Source organism: Bombina bombina, chromosome 11 (assembly GCF_027579735.1).
Source record: "Bombina bombina isolate aBomBom1 chromosome 11, aBomBom1.pri, whole genome shotgun sequence".
NCBI classification, from domain to species: domain Eukaryota; kingdom Metazoa; phylum Chordata; class Amphibia; order Anura; family Bombinatoridae; genus Bombina; species Bombina bombina.
This window is the reverse complement of record NC_069509.1, coordinates 45,478,793-45,498,189: the sequence shown is the minus strand read 5'-3', so window position 1 is coordinate 45,498,189 and position 19,397 is coordinate 45,478,793. Positions and strand designations below refer to the sequence as shown.

The window sequence follows — 19,397 nt, the reverse complement described above, 5'->3', positions numbered from 1 at the left end:
TTCCCACAAAACCGTTCCCTTGCTGCTGTTTCAACATTGGTCTCACTAGATGGTTATTTTGCTGCTGTTTCAACACTCTTTTCACTAGATGGTTTTGTTGCTGTTGATCCTCTTCTCACTAGACAGTTCTCTTGTTGCTGATCTGTCACTCTTCTCACTAGATGGTTCTCTTGATTCTGGTTTAACACTCTTCTCACTAGATGGTTCTCTTGATTCTGGTTTAACACTCTTCTCACTAGATGGTTCTTTTGCTTCTGGTTTGATACTCTTCTCACTAGATGGTTCTCTTGTTGCTGGTATGTCACTCTTCTCACTAGGTGGTTCTCTTGCTTCTGGTTTGACACTCTTCTCACTAGATGGTTCTCTTGCTGCTGATTTAATAATCTTCTCACTAGGTGGTTCTCTTGCTGCTGATCCAACACTCTTCCCACAAAACAGTTCCCTTGCTGCTGTTTCAACATTCATCTCACTAGATGGTTATTTTGCTGCTCTTTCAACACTCTTCTCAATAGATGGGTTTGTTGCTGCTGATCCAACACTCTTCTCACTAGATGGTTCTCTTGCTGGTGATCTGGCACTCTTCTCACTAGATAGTTTTGTTGCTGCTGATCAAAAAAATATCTCACTAATTACTGCTCTTGCTGCTGATACAACACTCTTCTCACTAGATGGTTCTCTTGCTGCTGATCCAACACTCTTCTCACTAGATGGTTTTGTTGATGCTAATCCAACATTCTTCTCACTAGATGGTTCTCTTGCTGCTAATCCAACACTCTTCTCACTAGATGGTTCTCTTGCTGCTGATCCAACACTCTTTTCATTAGATGGTTTTGTTGCTGCTGATCCAAAACTCTTTTTACTAGATGGTTCTCTTGCTGCTGTTTCAACACTCTTCTCAATAGGTGGTTTTATTGCTGCTGATCCAACATTCCTCTCAGTAGATGGTACTTTTGTTGCTGATCCAACACTCTTCTCACTAGATGGTTCTCTTGCTGCTGATCCAACACTCTTCTCACTAGATGGTTCTCTTGCTGCTAATCCAACATTCTTCTCACTAGATGGTTCTCTTGCTGCTGATCGAACACTCTTCTCAATAGATGTTTCTCTTGCTGCTGATCCAACACTCTTCTCTCTAGATGGTTCTCTTGCTGCTGATCCAACACTCTTCTCACTAGATGGTTCTCTTGCTGCTGATCTGGCATTCTTCTCACTAGATAGTTTTGTTGCTGCTGATCAAAAAATGTTCTCACTAATTGCTGCTCTTGCTGCTGATCCAACACTCATCTCACTAGACAGTTCTCTTGTTGCTGATCTGTCACTCTTCTCACTAGATGGTTCTCTTGATTCTGGTTTAACACTCTTCTCACTAGATGGTTCTCTTGTTGCTGGTATGTCACTCTTCTCACTAGGTGGTTCTCTTGCTTCTGGTTTGACACTCTTCTCACTAGATGTTTCTCTTGCTGCTGATTCAATAATCTTCTCACTAGGTGGTTCTCTTGCTGCTGATCCAACAATCTTCCCACAAAACAGTTTCCTTGCTGCTGTTCCAACATTTGTCTCACTAGATGGTTATTTTGCTGCCTTTTTAACACTCTTCTCACAAGATGCTTTTGATGCTGGTGATCCAACACTCTTCTCACTAGATGGTTCTTTTGCTGCTGTTTCAACACTCTTCTCAATAGATGGGTTTGTTGCTGCTGATTCAACACTCTTCTCACTAGATGGTTATCTTGCTGCTGATCCAACACTCTTCTCAATCGATGTTTCTCTTGCTGCTGATCCAACACTCTTCTCTCTAGATGGTTTTCTTGCTGCTGATCCAACACTCTTCTCAATAGATGGTTCTCTTGCTGCTGATCTGGCATTCTTCTCACTAGATAGTTTTGTTGCTGCTGATCAAAAAATGTTCTCAGTAATTACTGCTCTTGCTGCTGATCCAACACTCTTCTAACTAGATGGTTCTCTTACTGCTGATTCAACATTCTTCTCACTAGATGGTTCTCTTCCTGCTGATCCAACACTCTTCTCACTAGATGGTTTTGTTGATGCTGATCCAACATTCTTCTCACTAAATGGTTCTCTTGCTGCTGATCGAAAAAAAATTGTCAGTAGATGGTTCTCTTGCTGCTGATCCAACACTCTTCTAACTAGATGGTTCTCTTGCTGCTGATCCAACACTCATCTCACTAGACAGTTCTCTTGTTGCTGATCTGTCACTCTTCTAACTAGATGGTTCTCTTGATTCTGGTTTAACACTCTTCTCACTAGATGGTTCTTTTGCTTCTGGTTTGATACTCTTCTCACTAGATGGTTCTCTTGTTGCTGGTATGTCACTCTTCTCACTAGGTGGTTCTCTTGCTTCTGGTTTGACACTCTTCTCACTAGATGGTTCTCTTGCTGCTGATTCAATAATCTTCTCACTAGGTGGTTCTCTTGCTGCTGATCCAACAATCTTCCCACAAAACAGTTCTCTTGCTGCTGTTCCAACATTTGTCTCACTAGATGGTTCTTTTGCTGCTGTTTCAACACTCTTCTCAATAGATGGGTTTGTTGCTGCTGATTCAACACTCTTCTCACTAGATGGTTATCTTGCTGCTGATCTGGCATTCTTCTCACTAGATAGTTTTGTTGCTGCTGATCAAAACATTTTTTCACTAATTACTGCTCTTGCTGTTGATCCAACACTCTTATCACTAGATGGTTCTCTTGCTGCTGATCCAACATTTTTCTCACTAGATGGTTCTCTTGCTGCTGATCCAACACTCTTCTCACTAGATGGTTTTGTTGATGCTGATCCAACATGCTTCTTACTAGATGGATCTCTTGCTGCTAATCCAACACTCTTTTCACTAGATGGTTTTGTTGCTGCTGATCCAAAACTCTTTTTACTAGATGGTTCTCTTGCTGCTGATCCAGCACTCTTCTCACTAGATGGTTCTCTTGATGCTGATCCAACACTCTTCTCACTAGATGGTTCTCTTGATTCTGGTTTAACACTCTTCTCACTAGATGGTTCTTTTGCTTCTGGTTGGATACTCTTCTCACTAGATGGTTCTCTTGTTGCTGATCTGTCACTCTGCTCACTAGATGGTTCTCTTGATTCTGGTTTGACACTCTTCTCACTTGATGGTTCTCTTGCTTCTGGTTTGACACTCTTCTCACTAAATAGTTCTCTTGCTACTGATCCAACACCCTTGCCACTAAATGGTTCCCTTGCTGCTGTTCCAACATTCTTCTCACTAGATGGTTCTTTTGCTGTTGTTTCAATACTCTTCTCACTAGATGGTTTTGTTGCTGCTGATCCAACACTCTTCTCACTAGATGGTTTTGTTGCTGATGATCCAACATATTTCTCACTAGATGGTTTTGTTGCTGCTGAACCAACACCCTTCTCACTAGACGGTTCTCTTATTGCTGATCTGTCACTCTTCTCACTAGATGGTTCTCTTGATTCTGGTTTGACACTCTTTTCACTAGATGGTGATATTGCTTCTGGTTTGACACTCTTCTCACTTGATGGTTCTCTGGATTCTGGCTTGACACTCTTCTCACTAGATGGTTCTCTTGCATCTGGTTTGACACTATTCTCACTAGATGGTTCTTTTGCTGCTGATATGCCACTCTTCTCACTAGGTGGTTCTCTTGCTTCTGGTTTGACACTCTTCTCACTAAATAGTTCACTTGCTGCTGATCCAACACCCTTGCCACTAAACGGTTCCCTTGCTGCTCTTCCACCATTCTTCTCACTAGATGGTTATTTTGCTGCTGTTTCAATACTCTTCTCACTAGATGGTTTTGTTGCTGCTGATCCAACACTCTTCTCACTAGATGGTTTTGTTGCTGCTGATCCAACACTCTTCTCACTAGATGGTTTTGTTGCTGCTGATCCAACATTCCTCTCACTAGATGGTTTTGGTATTGCTGATTCAACACTCTTCTCACTAGATGGCTCTCTTGCTGCTGATTCAATTATCTCACTGGGTGGTTCTTTTGCTGCTGTTTCAACACTCTTCTCACTAGATTGTTTTGTTGCTGATCATTCATCACTCTTCTCACGAGATGCTTCTCTTGCTGCTGATCCAACACTCTTCTCACTAGATGGTTTTGTTGATGCTGATCCAATGTTCTTATCACTAGCAACTATTACTATTCAGCTGCCGATTTGGTTAATTCTGAGAGTGAGCGCTGAAAAAGCACTTTGAGTCCCACTGGGAGAAAAACGCTATATAAATACTAGTTATTATTATTATTATTAGTAGATGGCTCTCTTGCTGCTGATTCAATGATCTTCTCACTGGGTGGTTCTTTTGCTGCTAATCCAACACTCTTCTTACTAAATGGCTCTCTTGCTGATGTTCCAACATTCTTCTCATTAGATGGTTCTTTTGCTGTTGTTTCAACACTCTTCTCACTAGATTGTTTTGTTGCTGATGATTCATTACTCTCCTCACTAGATGCTTCTCTTGCTGCTGATCCAACACACTTCTCACTAGATGGTTTTGTTGATGCTGATCCAACGTTCTTCTCACGAGATGCTTCTCTTGCTGCTGATCCAACACTCTTCTCACTAGATGGTTTTGTTGATGCTGATCCAATGTTCTTCTCACTAGCAACTATTACTATTCAGCTGCCGATTTGGTTAATCCAACACTCTTCTCACTAGATTCTTTTGCTGTTGTTTCAACACTCTTCTCACTAGATTGTTTTGTTGCTGGTGATCCAACACTCTTCTCACTAGATTGTTCTTTTGCTGATGTTTCAACACTCGTCTCACTATATTGTTTTGTTGCTGATGATTTATTACTCTCCTCACTAGATGCTTCTCTTGCTGCTGATCCAACACACTTCTCACTAGATGATTTATTACTCTCCTCACTAGATGCTTCTCTTGCTGCTGATCCAACACACTTCTCACTAGATGGTTTTGTTGATGCTGATCCAACGTTCTTCTCACTAGATGGTTCTCTTGCTGCTGATCCAACACTCTTCTCACTAGATGGTTTTGTTGCTGCTGATCCAACATTCCTCTCAGTAGATGGTTCTCTTGCAGCTGATCCAACATTCTTATCTCTAGTTGGTTCTCTTGCTGCTGATCCAACACTCTTGTCACTAGATGGTTTTGTTGATGCTGATCCAACACTCTTCTCACTAGATGGTTTTGTTGCTGCTGATCCAAAACTCTTCTCACTAGATGGTTCTCTTGCTGCTGTTTCAACACTCTTCTCACTAGATGGTTTTGTTGCTGCTGATCCAACATTCCTCTCAGTAGATGGTTCTCTTGCTGCTGTTTCAACACTTTTCTCACTAGATTGTTCTCTTGCTGCTGATCTGGTACTCTTCTCACTAGATGGTTTTGTTGCTGCTGAACCAACATTTTTCTCACTAGATGGTTCTCTTGCTGCTGATCCAACACTCTTCTTGCTAGATTGTACTCTTGGTGCTGATCTGTTACTCTTCTCACTAGATGGTTTTGTTGCTGCTGATCCAAAACTCTTCTCACTAGATGGTTCTCCTGCTGTTTCAACACTCTTCTCACTAGATGGTTTTGTTGCTGCTGATCCAACATTCCTCTCAGTAGATGGTTCTCTTGCTGCTTTTTCAACACTTTTCTCACTAGATTGTTCTCTTGCTGCTGATCTGGTACTCTTCTCACTAGATGGTTTTGTTGCTGCTGAACCAACATTTTTCTCACTAGATGGTTCTCTTGCTGCTGATCCAACACTCTTCTCGCTAGATTGTACTTTTGGTGCTGATCTGTTACTCTTCTCACTAGATGGTTCTCTTGATTCTGGTTTGACACTCTTCTCACTAGATGAATCTTTTGTTTCTTGTTTTACACTCTTCTCACTAAATGGTTCTCTTGTTGCTGAAAGGTCACTCTTCTCATTAGATGGTTCTCTTGATTTTGGTTTGACACTCTTCTCACTTGATGTTTCTCTTGCTTCTGGTTTGACACTCTTCTCACTAGATGGTTCTCTTGCTGCTGATCCAACACTCTTCTCACTAGATGGTTCTCTTGCTGCTGATCCAACACTCTTCTCACTAGATGGTTTTGTTGCTGCTGATCCAACATTCTTCTCTCTAGATGGTTCTCTTGCTGCTGATCCAACACTCTTCTCACTAGATGGTTTTGTTGATGCTGATCCAACACTCTTCTCACTAGATGGTTTTGTTGCTGCTGATCCAAAACTATTCTCACTAGATGGTTCTCTTACTGCTGTGTCAACACTCTTCTCACTAGATTCTTTTGCTGTTGTTTCAACACACTTCTCACTAGATTGTTTTGTTGCTGGTGATCCAACACTCTTCTCACTAGATGGTTCTTTTGCTGATGTTTCAACACTCGTCTCACTATATTGTTTTGTTGCTGATGATTCATTTTTCTCCTCACTAGATGCTTTTCTTGTTGCTGATCCAACACACTTCTCACTAGATGGTTTTGTTGATGCTGATCCAACATTCCTCTCAGTAGATGGTTCTCTTGCAGCTGATCCAACACTCTTGTCAGTAGATGGTTCTCTTGCTGCTGATCCAACACTCTTGTCACTAGATGATTCTCTTGCTGCTGTTTCAACACTCTTCTCACTAGATGGTTTTGTTGATGCTGATCCAACACTCTTCTCACGAGATGGTTTTGTTGCTGCTGATCCAAAACTCTTCTCACTAGATGGTTCTCTTGCTGCTGTTTCAACACTCTTCTCACTAGATGGTTTTGTTGCTGCTGATCCAACATTCCTCTCACTAGATGGTTTTGTTGCTGCTGATCCAACATTCCTATCAGTAGATGGTTCTCTTGCTGCTGTTTCAACACTTTTCTCACTAGATTGTTCTCTTGCTGCTGATCTGGTACTCTTCTCACTAGATGGTTTTGTTGCTGCTGAACCAACATTTTTCTCACTAGATGGTTCTCTTGCTGCTGATCCAACACTCTTCTCGCTAGATGGTACTCTTGGTGCTGATCTGTTACTCTTCTCACTAGATGGTTCTCTTGATTCTGGTTTGACACTCTTCTCACTAGATGAATCTTTTGTTTCTTGTTTTACACTCTTCTCACTAAATGGTTCTCTTGTTGCTGATAGCTCACTCTTCTCATTAGATGGTTCTCTTGATTTTGGTTTGACACTCTTCTCACTTGATGTTTCTCTTGCTTCTGGTTTGACACTCTTCTCACTAGATGGTTCTCTTGCTGCTGATCCAACACTCTTCTCACTAGACGGTTCTCTTGTTGCTGATCTGTCACTCTTCTCACTAGATGGTTCTCTTGATTCTGGTAAGACAATCTTCTCATTAGATTGTTCTCTTGATTTTGGTTTGAAACTCTTCTCAGTAGACGAATCAATTGTTGCTGATCTGTCACTCTTCTCATTAGATGGTTCTCTTGATTCTGGTATGACACTCTTCTCACTAGATGGTTCTCTTGATTTTGGTTTGACACTCTTCTCACTAGATAGTTCTCTTGCAGCTGATCTCACACTATCGTCATTAGACAGTTGTCTTGCTGCTAATCCAACACTCCTCTCACGTTCTTTAGTATATTGTTTTTTTATTTCTGCAAAATAGTTATAACAGTCAATATGTTAAATATATCCCTTAATAAAGATGCATTGCAATAACTTGTAATGATGGTAATTGCTGGAAAGAAGTGGGGAAAAAATGGTGCCTTAAAGGTACAGTAAAATCAAAATGAAAAGTTCATTATTCAGATAGAACATCCAATTTAAACATCTGCTGAAAAAAGCAGACAAACTGAGAGACTGAAGATTATGATGAAAGTAAGGACCTTGAGACAATTGATCTGGATATATATATATATATATATATACTGTGTATATATATATATATATATATATATATATATATATATATATATATATATATATATATATATATATATATATATATGTTGTGACAGAGCTAATGGGATCGTGTATAATGGAATTTAAGTTACCCTACAATTTTTACAATGTTCTTGGTGGAATTGAAAATCTACTATTAAGGGTGAAGGCATGAAACCAGACATGGACATGTTGCCCCATGTGCCTATAGTGATATGGCTGCACCTCACTGATGAAGCCCACACTAGGTCAAAATGTACGTCTGGTATTGCCTGGTATTTCTGGACTGGACTGTACTGTTCAGTCAGGATCATACTATTATACTGCAGGAAAGTTTTTCTCTGTGAAAGGCAAATGCTGGGCAAAAAGAGACTGCTCCTAGGGTGGTAACACAGACAAGCTATTATGCTATTGTTCATTCCCTGGTTGAGCGCTGCTCTATTTTTGTGTATGTTACCCTTGGGGAAGTCACCCTAAGGGTGAAGTCAGGAAACCAGACATTGTGCCTAGAAGAATATGGCAGCATCTCATTGATGAGGCCCACAGAACATCTTAATCTTTGGGCCTATTCACAGGAACTGTCCCTCAGCTCTGGGACCTCTTTTATTAACATTTTGAAGCAACCTAAAATTCTGTGACAAAGGTTCCTGAAAATGGGGAGGAGGGCCTACCTAGAAGTTTGGAGATAGAGGTTCCTGACCTGGCTGTCGCTAAAGGGGAGGGCATGGACTGGTCTAGAGTTTTGAAGCAACAGTGGGAGGAGGAATTAGCCCAGGGCAGTGACATTATTATCAACTCTCCCAAAGTCCTGAGACATTAGGAGTTATTTCAGATTCCTCCCTAAGTGAATCTCAATTTTTAAATAAAAGGCAAGGAGAGACTTTTGCTGAGGTATTAGAGATGCATAAGAGTGTTCGAAAGAGGACAAAGGTCAAAAAGAGTAGCCAGAAGGCTCCTTTGCTATCCCCAGATAAACTGACCCAGAGATTGATGGAGCTCTCAAAGTTAAAGGGAAAGTCTATGCATGAAGGAATATGATTCCGTTTATGTTTTTTTTAAATGCCTTTATAAATTACTTTCGGCTAGATTACAAGTGTGGTGCAAGCACAATTTTGCAATCCACTTTTCTCCAGCTGATATTAAAATTTGGGAGAAATCACAATTGTGCTTTTATATATGTATACCCTTGCATTACTATTGGGTTATTTAAATCTTCAAATTAAAATCAGCCAATAGGATGAAAGCTTTTCCTTTCATCCTATTGGCTGATTTGAATTTGAAGATTCAAATCAGCCAATAGGAATGTAAGGATACCCCTATATATAAGGGGTACCTTGCATTCACTCTTCAATGTGCAGCTGGAGACCTCATGAAGACTGCCCCCTATAGCACTACTGACCTTGCTGCCACCACCGGAATGAAGATAGAAGATGGACCACCGATGCGGGATGAAGATGGACCGCCACCAGGATGAAGATGGAGTGCCTCCCATCATCATCGGTGAGTACCGACTTTGGGGTTAGACTTTTTTTTAATTAAGTGTTTTATTCTTTTTTGGACAGCAATGCCCATCTGAATACCCTTTTTGGGCAAATGGGTAGTTTAGAATTTTTTTAGGTAGTTTTTATTTTTATTTTGGGGTGTTGGGGGTGGGTGTTGTAATGTTAGGTGGTTATTGTTTTTTCCACCAAAAGAGCTGTTTAGGGCAATGCACTAAAAAAGGTCATTTTAAGGGCTATTGCTAGTTCATTTTTAAAATAGTTTTTTTTATTTTGGGGTGTTTTTTTAAGGGGTATTAGAATAGGATAAATAATATTTTTAGAAAATTTCAGCTAGATTACAAGTTATGCACGATTGAGGGTGCGAAACGAATAGCACTGTCATTACAAGTTTTAAAAAGCTGCCTTGTGCATGCGCTATGGTTTGGTTTAGCTCCATACTGCACAAAATCAAAGTGCTGTTTTGACGTGCTCGTGCACGCTTTCCCCATAGACATCAATGGGGAGAGAATGTTAGAAAAAAAACGGAATGGCGATCGCCGTAACGCAACCCCATTGATGTCTATGGGGAAAAAAAAACGTATGTTTACACCTAACACCCTAACATAAACCCCGAGTCTAAACACCCCTAATCTGTCGCCCCCGACATCGCTGATACCTAAATAAAGTTATAAACCCCTATTCTGCCGCTCCCCGCCACCGCCGCCACTAAATAAAGTTATTAAGCCCTAAACTTCTGGCCTCCCACATCACTGCCACTAACTAAACCTATTAACCCCTAAACCGCCAGCCCCCCCCATCGCAAACAACTAAATTAAACTATTAATCCCTAAACCTAACAACCCCCTTACTTTAAATTATAATTACAAGATCCCTATCTTAAAAAAAATTAAAACTTACCTGGGAAATTAAAATAACCTAAGTTTAAACTATAAATTAACCTAACCTAACTATTATACTAAAATTAAACTAACTACCAATTAAACCAACTAAATTACACATTAAAAAAACCTAAAAAAGAAGTTTAAAAAACATAAGCGCTTCCTAAGTGACTGGCACACTTACTTAAATATGTAAATTCTGAAAAATATGCCAGAATAGTTAAATGAGTATATATATGTACACACATATAAAAAGTGCAATGCAATATGCAGTAAGCAAAAAAGCAAACAATGTTAGTATTAGTATAACTCTGAGAATGGTAATTCGATTCGTTTCAGTGTTCAGCTGAGATGTGGAGTCCACAGTGATCCGTGCACTGTGTAACAAAGCACAAAGACAACACGCTCCCAATGTATGATAGTACCTGACCTTAGTATGTTTGAAAAGGTCCCAAGTAGGAGCGGTAATTCAAAAGATGATAGAAACCGAGCTGATGTGCCCGTTTGACGCTGTACCCGCGATCTCAGCGGGATAGACTGAAGAGCCTTCGCTGCTGCGGTGTATTGATAGAAGTGCTGCTCCGTGTGAAAAAGGGTCTCCGGTGACACCTTTATGTAGGAAAACTGTGAAATACAAAAGGAACAAGAGCGCACAGCCCAATCTAAGAGTAAAAGTCTTTACTAAAAAATAAAAGCGCATAAACAATAATAAACGTACAGGATAAAAACAATTAGATGCAGTGTGTGATTATATCACCGTAATGAGACTCCCCCACAGTTAAGGTGTATGCAGAGCTGCCGGAAACACTGGGATCTTTAGTCAGTCAGTCCGCTGTTCCTCAAGCCAAATGCATGAAATCCATTCGTGTTGCAGCCGGTCAGCTGTTCTGAAAGTCAAACTAACCTCTTGAAAAAGTCTGGTGGAGACCAGAGGAAACGCGTTGAGGCATCTGTACTCACCCCCGTTAAGACTTTCAGAACAGCTGACCGGCTGCAACACGAATGGATTTCATGCATTTGGCTTGAGGAACAGCGGACTGACTGACTAAAGATCCCAGTGTTTCCGGCAGCTCTGCATACACCTTAACTGTGGGGGAGTCTCATTACGGTGATATAATCACACACTTCATCTAATTGTTTTTATCCTGTACGTTTATTATTGTTTATGCGCTTTTATTTTTTAGTAAAGACTTTTACTCTTAGATTGGGCTGTGCGCTCTTGTTCCTTTTGTATTTCACAATTAAAAAAACCTAACCCTACTAAAACAATTTAATTCTATAATTACACAAATTAAAAAATACTAAATTACAAAAAATAACAAACACAATCAGCTAGATTACAAGTCTGTGCGTTTGTCTTTTAAAGCTGAAAATATGGTAGTTTCATCATTAAAACAGCAACGCAGACATTACATGTCTTGTCGGTATAGGTGTGCCGCAAGCCTTTTAGACTGTAACGCAACGTCAGTCTAGATTACAAGTTTTTGTGGGTAAGGCTTGCAGTGTTAACAAGCCTTTTTTTCTCACCGATCACTTAAGACAACGCTGGTATTATGAGTTTTCTGAAAGCCGGCGTTAGCCGCAGAAAAGTGAGCGTTGAGCAAAATTTAGCTCCACATCTCACCTCAATACCAGCGCTGCTTACTGTAGCGGTAAGATGGCTAAACGTGCTCGTGCACGATTTCCCCATAGGAAACAATGGGGCTGAGACGGCTGAAAAAAAACCTAACACCTGCAAAAAAAGCAGCGTTCAGCTCTTAACGCAGCCCCATTGATTCCTATAGGGAAATATATTTATGTCTACACCTAACACCCTAACATGAAACCCGAGTCTAAACACCCCTAATCTTATATTTATTAACCCCTAATCTGCCGCCCCCGACATCGTCACCACCTGCATAATCTTATTAACCCCTAATCTGCCGCCACCTACATTATACCTATGAACCCCTAATCTACTGCCCCTAACATCGCTGACACCAACATTATATTTATTAACCCCTAATCTGCCGCCCCCAATGTCGTTGCAACCTACCTACAATTATTAACCCCTAATCTGCCGCCCCCAACGTTGCCTCCACTATAATAAAGTTATTAACCCCTAAACCTAAGTCTAACTCTAACCCCCCCCCATTATTTAAATATAATTTAAAATAATCAAAATAAAATTACTACAATTAAATAAATTAATCCTATTTAAAACTAAATACTTACCTATAAAATAAACCATAAGCTAGCAACAATATAACTAATAGTTACATTGTAGCTAGCTTAGGGTTTATTTTTATTTTACAGGCAACTTTGTATTTATTTTAACTAGGTACAATAGTTATTAAATAGTTATTAAATATTTAATAACTACCTAGCTAAAATAAATACAAAAGTACCTGTAAAATAAAACCTAACCTAAGTTACAATAACACTACACTATAAATTAATTAATTATCTAAATTAAATTAAATTAATTACAATTAAATAAAATAAACTAAAGTACATAAAACACTAAATTACAGAAAATAATAAAATAATTACAAGAATTTTAAACTAATTACACCTACTCTAATACCCCTAATAAAATAAAAAAGCCCCCCAAAACAATAAAAATCCCTACCCTATACTAAATTACAAATAGCCCTTAAAAGGGCCTTTTGCGGGGGATTGCCCAAAAGTAATACGCTCTTTAACCTGTAAAAAAAAATACAATACCCCCCAACATTAAAACCCACCACCCACACACCCAACCCTACTCTAAAACCCACCCAATCCCCCCTTAATAAAACCTAACACTAACCCCTTGAAGATCACCCTACCTTGAGACGTCTTCACCCAACCGGGCCGAGGTCCTCTATGAAGCCGGGCGTAGTGGTCCTCCAGACGTGCAGAAGTCTTCATCGAATCCAGGCAGAAAAGGTCCTCCAGACGGGCAGAAGTCTTCATCCAGGCAGCATCTTCTATCTTCATCCTTCCGGCGTGGAATGGGTCCACCTTCAATCCAGCGGACGCGGAACAACTCTTCAAATGAAGTCCAACTGAAGAATGAAGGTTCCTTTAAATGACGTCATCCAAGATGGCGTCCCTTCAATTCCGATTGGTTGATAGAATTCTATCAGTCAATCGGAATTAAGGTAGGAAAAATCCTATTGGCTGATGCAATCAGCCAATAGAATTGAAGTTCAATCCGATTGGCTGATCCAATCAGCCAATAGGATTGAGCTCGCATTCTATTGGCTGTTTCAATCAGCCAATAGAATGCAAGCTCAATTCTATTGGCTGATTGCATCAGCCAATAGGATTTTTCTTACCTTAATTCCGATTTGCTGATAGAATTGTATCAGCCAATTGGAATTGAAGTGTTACAAACTGCTATTTGTAACTGGCCCTTTAAATGGAAAATTGCCCTGCTTCCCTGGATTGTGGAGAAGCCTATTTGCCAGCCTCCTTCCTCATGACTATGGCCCCTGGAAGATTGTGCCCCTGAAAACGTATTAACTTTTATTGGGTGTGTATGGCCCTTTAAGAACCATGTGGGGACATATTGTGCTGATGATCCTTTGGTGAGCGCTAGGAGCATCCTTTTCTACAGTCCAACTTCCAGCCAGCCTGGAGGCAACTGTAACATTTGGCGGCAGCGGTGGGATGGCGCCCTAGCGCAAGGAGCAGCACCCCAACAGCACTGGTATCGTATGAGAGTTATTGAGGGCAACGCTAGCCACTGCGCAGCGTCCCTACCTACAGCAGCATGGAGCTGACAAGACACTGGTCAGAACCCTGTGAAGAGCACCTCAACCTGATCTGTCGCTATGAGGGTGCTGATTTCGTTCCAGAGGTAAAGAGGCGGCTAGCCCGATATGGTCCAGACCCTGTGCAGGAGGTAGTCAGTCGAATCATCCGGGAATTGGATACTGAGAATGAAATGGCACGAGCCTTTGAGCGCCAACTGTGGAGTTTGGGGGTATGGACACCTGGTCTCCAGCGAGAAAGTGAGTTACAGGGAGCGGAGAGCAACAACCTCCCTCCCCAGCGGCAGCCTGAATTACCGGGAGAGGAGAGCAGCGACCTCCCTCCCCAGTGGCAGTATACCGTGCAGAGGGAAGAGACAACCGGTCTCCTTCCCCAACCTCAACCAGAGATACCCGAGGCAGCAGGCCTCATAGACTGGTCCTGGGAGGTCCTGGGAGGACCCCCAGCAGGCAGGTGGAGATGGGACCGCAGTCTCTCTACCGGCCCTACAGGGATGCTGGGAAGGCGGCCCAGATCCCCAGCGACAGACCCCGCTACAGGGAGGGGAGAGCATCGACCTCCCTCCCCAGCCGGAGTGTGCCTTCCAGGGAGAGGAGACAACCGGTCTCTCTCCCCAGCCGCAGCATGTTCCACAGGGAGCGGAGAGCATCGACCTCCTTTCCCAATGGCCGCAGGAGTATCAGGAGGAGGAGGTAAGCCAATCTCCCCCTCCCCAGCTAACTCCTAACTTGGGCCCAGGGTTAACAGTGGAGATGTTAACCCCCACTGACCCCCACGTTCCCTTTGCCACTGGGCAGGACTATGCCCCAATTCCCCCAGCAGAAGAGCTGGCATCAGGACAGAGCGCTGCTGGCCTCTGCCCTACAGACCCCCTTGTTACAGGACTGGCCTGCAAACCCCTCACCCCAGCAGAAGTGCTGGCACCAGGGCAGAGTGCCGCTGGCCTCTGCCCCCCAAGTACCATCAGCTATTTGCCCAGCTGCGCCAGGAAGGCCGAGGATGCTACACTTTCATCCTACAACCTGGAACCTACAGGCCAGTACTACTTATTGTGGGGGGGCTACTTTGCTGCTAATGTTTATTTGTGGGTGGGTTACGAGACTAACTTAGGCACTGACCGACAGAAGGTCAGGTGCCTGGTTAGTCTCCCTCCAAAAGGGGAGATATGTTACAAACTGCTATTTGTAACTGGCCCTTTAAATAGAAAATTGCCCTGCTTCCCTGGATTGTGGAGAAGCCTATTTGCCAGCCTCCTTCCTCATGACTATGGCCCCTGGAAGAGTGTGCCCCTGAAAACGTATTAACTTTTATTGGGTGTGTATGGCCCTTTAAGAACCGTCTGGGGACATATTGTGACTTTGGTGAACAATGCCCCTTTAAGACTATGTCCCCAGACCTGTAAAATAACTTGTCCCTGGCTTTCTCCCACTTGGTTCAGTAAATAGGGCTTACTGAACCAAGTACCACACAGGCAGAGTGTTCCACAGAAACGGAGCACTGTTACAGAAGCATTAGTTTTCATTGTGTGCCATTAAGTGCTATGTGACAGACCCTTTGGTCAGAACTAAAGAGTTAACTTTGTTCAGCTTCAAGAAGCTATTTTCTAAATACAAGTTTGCTGGCATCAGCTCTAATTAAGTTTAGTGATAAACATTCCCATTGTCTAATCACCTCCAGAGTCAGACTTCTATTTGATAAGATGGACTGCATTGTTTTCTTGTGTGTAACTTGTTATCTGCTGAAGTAATGTAATTCATTGTGGCCTGTCACAGGGCGTTGTCTCTCTATCTAAATGTGTGATTGGGGATTTTATGCCTCCCCCTGAGAGTGTCCTTTTTGCATGTAACCTCAATAAAAAGCAGGCTGGGTGTTCCAGCACTTCAGACCTTTTCTGACCCTCTAACTTGCAGCCTTGACTCATGTTTGTAGGGGACAGCTATAATCACTACAGGGATTGCTATGCTCTATATACTCCCTTAGCTACTGAGCTCTTGTAAGAGCACTTGTTCCTGATCCTGCTTCGCTCTACAGAAGGAAGAGGTTCACCTACTGGAGCCTGGTCGTAGGTCCAGGGCGCAGAGCAGACGGCGAGATACCAGCCCAGCAGCGGTGGTTCGTAGAGTCTGCATTACGTATGGTGGCTATGCAGTAGTCATGGTGTCTACGGTGCTGATGATCCTTTGGTGAGCGCTAGGAGCATCCTTTTCTATGGTCCAACTTCCAGCCAGCCTAGAGGCAACCGTAACATGAAGGGACGCCATATTGGATGACGTCATTTAAAGGAACCTTCATTCTTCAGTTGGACTTCGTTTGAAGAGGATGCTCCGCGTCGGCTGGATTGAAGATGGACCCGCTCCGCTCCGGATGGATGAAGATAGAAGATGCCGCCTGGATGAAGACTTCTGGCCAACTGGAGGACCTCTTCTGTCGGGATCGGATGACGACTTCTGGCCGTCTGGAGGACCTCTTCTGCCCAGTTTTGATGAAGACTTCTGGCCGTCTGGAGGACCACTTCTGCCCGGTTGGGTGAAGACGTCTCATGGTAGGGTGATCTTCAAGGGGTTAGTGTTAGGTTTTATTAAGGGGGATTGGGTGGGTTTTAGAGTAGGGTTGGGTGTGTGGGTGGTGGGTTTTAATGTTGGGGGAGTATTGTATTTTTATTTTTTTTTACAGGTAAAAGAGCTGATTACTTTGGGACAATGTCCCGCAAAAGGCCCTTTTAAGGGCTATTTGTAATTTAGTATAGGGTAGGGATTTTTATTATTTTTGGGGGCTTTTTTATTTTATTAGGGGGATTAGATTAGGTGTAAATAGTTTAAAAATCTTGTAGTTATTTTTTTATTTTCTGTAATTTAGTGTTTGTTGTTTTTCGTACTTTAGTTTATTTAATTTAATTGTAATTAATTGTAGTTAATGTAGGTAATTAATTTAATTATAGTGTAGTGGTGTAATTCTAACTTAGGTTAGGGTTTATTTTACAGGTAAATTTGTACTAATTTTAGCTAGGTAGTTATTAAATAGTTAATAACTATTTAATAACTATTGTACCTAGTTAAAATAAATACAAAGTTGCCTGTAAAATAAAAATAAACCCTAAGCTAGCTACAATGTAACTATTAGTTAACAGGTAAGTATTTAGTTTTAAATATGAATAATTTAATTAATTGTAGTAATTTTATTTAGATTTATTTAAATTATATTTAAGTTAGGGGGTGTTAGGGTTAGGGTTAGATTTAGGTTTTATTATTATTATTGGTTATTTATAGAGCGCCAACAGATTCCGCAGCTCTAGGTTTAGGGGTTAATACATTTAAAATAGTAGCGGCGAAATTAGGGGCGGCAGATTAGGGGTTAATAAATGTAGGTAGGTATCGGCGATGTTAGGGATGGCAGATTAGGAGTTAATAAAAATTTAACTAGTGTTTATTACAATGGCGGCGATGTCCGGTCGGCAGATTAGGGGTTAAAACTTTTATTATAGTGTTTGCGATGGGGGTGGGGCCTCGGTTTAGGTAGTTTATGGGTGTTAGTGTACTTTTTTAGCACTTTAGTTAATAGTTTTATGTTACGGCGTTAGCCCATTAAACTCTTATCTACTGACTTTAAAATGCGGTAGGAGTCTTGACAGGAGAGGCTGTACCGCTCACTTTTTCCAAGACTCGTAATACCGGCGTTAGGAAAATGTCATTGAAAAGAAAGGATACCCAATTGACGTAAATGGATTTGCGGTATGCTCAAGTCACAGAAAAAAAGTGAGCGGTACACTTGTACCTGTCAGACTCGTAATACCAGTGGGCGTTAAAAAGCAGCGTTGGGACCTCTGAACGCTGCTTTTTAAGGCTAACGCAAGACTCGTAATCTAGGCGAAAGTTATTTAATGGGATTTCAATAGCGCTGGTATTACAAGTTTTGCGTTCTGGCTAAAAAAACGGCGTTACAGCCTAAAACTACAAGATCTGTAACACCATATAAAAGAAGTAGTTATGAGTTTTTCTGTAACATAAAACCCATAACTAAACTGCTACAAAGTACACTAACATCCATAAACTACCTATTAATCTCTAAACCGAGGTCCTCCCGCAAACCGAGGTCCTCCCGCATCGCAAACACTATATTAAACTTATTAACCCCTAATCTGCTGCTCCCGACATCGCCGCCACAAAAAATTATTCAACCCTATTATGCCGCTCCCCGACATCGTCACCACTATAATAAACGTATTAACCCCTAAACCGCCGCACTCCCACATCGCAAACAATTATTTAAATATTATTAACCCCTAATCTGCCATCCAGCCCACATTGCACCCACTATACTAAAAGTTATTAACCCCTAAACCGACAGCCCCCCACATCGCAATAAACTAAATTAACTAGTAACCCCTAAACCTAACGCCCCCCTAACTTTAGATTAAAATTACAATTTCCTTAACTTAAATTAAATTAAAACTTACCTGTCAAATTAAAAGAACTAATTTTAAACTAAAATTAAACTAATATAACTATTAAACTAAAATTTAACTAACTACCAATTAAATAAAACTAAACTACACATTAAAAAAATCCTAACACTACTCTAAAATTACAAAAAATAACAGACAAAATTATCAACAAAAAAAAAGATTTACACCTAATCTAATAGCCCTATCAAAATAAAAAGCCCACCCAAAATAAAAAAACTAGCCTACAATAAGCCACCAATAGCCATTAAAAGGGCCTTTTGTAGGGCATTGCCCTAAGTTAAACAGCTCTTTTGCCTGTAAAAAAAAATACAAAGACCCCCCCAAAAAATAAAACCCACCACCCAACCAACCCACCAAAATAAACCAAAATAAAAAACCTAATTTAAAAAAAAAACTAAGCTACCCATTGCCCTAAAAAGGGCATTTGTATGGGCATTGCCCTTCAAAGGGCATTTAGCTCTTTTGCTGCCCAAACCCTAATTTAAATAAAAAAAAACAACTTTAAAAAACATTAACCCCCGACAATCCACTTACAGTTTTTGAAGTCCCGCTTGAACGATCTTCATCCAGGCGGCGAAAAGTCTTCATCCAGGTGGCCTCTTCTATCTTCATCCAGGCGGCATAGTCCTCATCCAGGCGGCGAGAAATCTTCATCCAGATGGCCTCTTCTATCGTGATCCTGGTGGCGCGGAGCGGGTCCATCCTGAAGACATCCGTCGCGGAGCATCCTCTTCATACGGTCGCTGCCGTATACTGGATTTTCACAGGTTTATTTTAACTAGGTAGTTAAAATTTAGCTATATTTTAAATATGTTAAAGTTAGGGGGTGTTAGGGTTAGGGTTACATTAGGGTTAGGGTTACTGTTAGGTTTAGGGTTAGGCTTAGGGTTACGGGTTAATATAGTTTAATTTAGGTTGTTGCAATATTTATTTAGCGGTAGTGATGTGAGAGGTCAGAGGTTTAGGGGGTTAATAAAGT

The 19,397-nt window shown here is 41.3% G+C and overlaps 2 protein-coding genes across 2 annotated transcripts in view; both read right to left on the bottom strand.

Annotated features, from left to right (window-relative positions):
* Window positions 1-595: 595 nt before the first annotated feature.
* LOC128641651 (involucrin-like) lies at window positions 596-1,865 on the bottom strand. Its single transcript, XM_053694185.1, has 2 exons — window positions 1,295-1,865; window positions 596-1,226 (listed from the first exon to the last, which is right to left on the bottom strand). Exons 1-2 carry the CDS (start codon window positions 1,863-1,865, stop codon window positions 610-612), a joined length of 1,188 nt encoding a protein of 395 aa, XP_053550160.1. The 3' UTR covers window positions 596-609.
* A 1,763-nt stretch (window positions 1,866-3,628) lies between these two features.
* Window positions 3,629-19,397, bottom strand: part of LOC128641649 (serine/arginine repetitive matrix protein 1-like) — a 66,066-nt gene continuing 50,297 nt past the window's right edge. The window contains exon 4 of the mRNA XM_053694184.1: window positions 3,629-7,549. Within this exon, the coding sequence (XP_053550159.1) occupies window positions 4,620-7,549 (2,930 nt within the window). The 3' untranslated portion in view covers window positions 3,629-4,619. The remainder of the gene's footprint in view (window positions 7,550-19,397) is intronic.

Coding starts and splice junctions, on each gene's coding strand:
- LOC128641651 (XM_053694185.1), bottom strand. CDS start 1,865: ATGCCAGATCAGCAGCAAGAGAACCATCTATTGAGAAGAGTGTTGGAT. Junction 1,227..1,294: donor AGATCAGCAACAAGAGAACT/GTCTAGTGAGAT, acceptor TTTGATCAGCAG/CAACAAAACTATCTAGTGAG.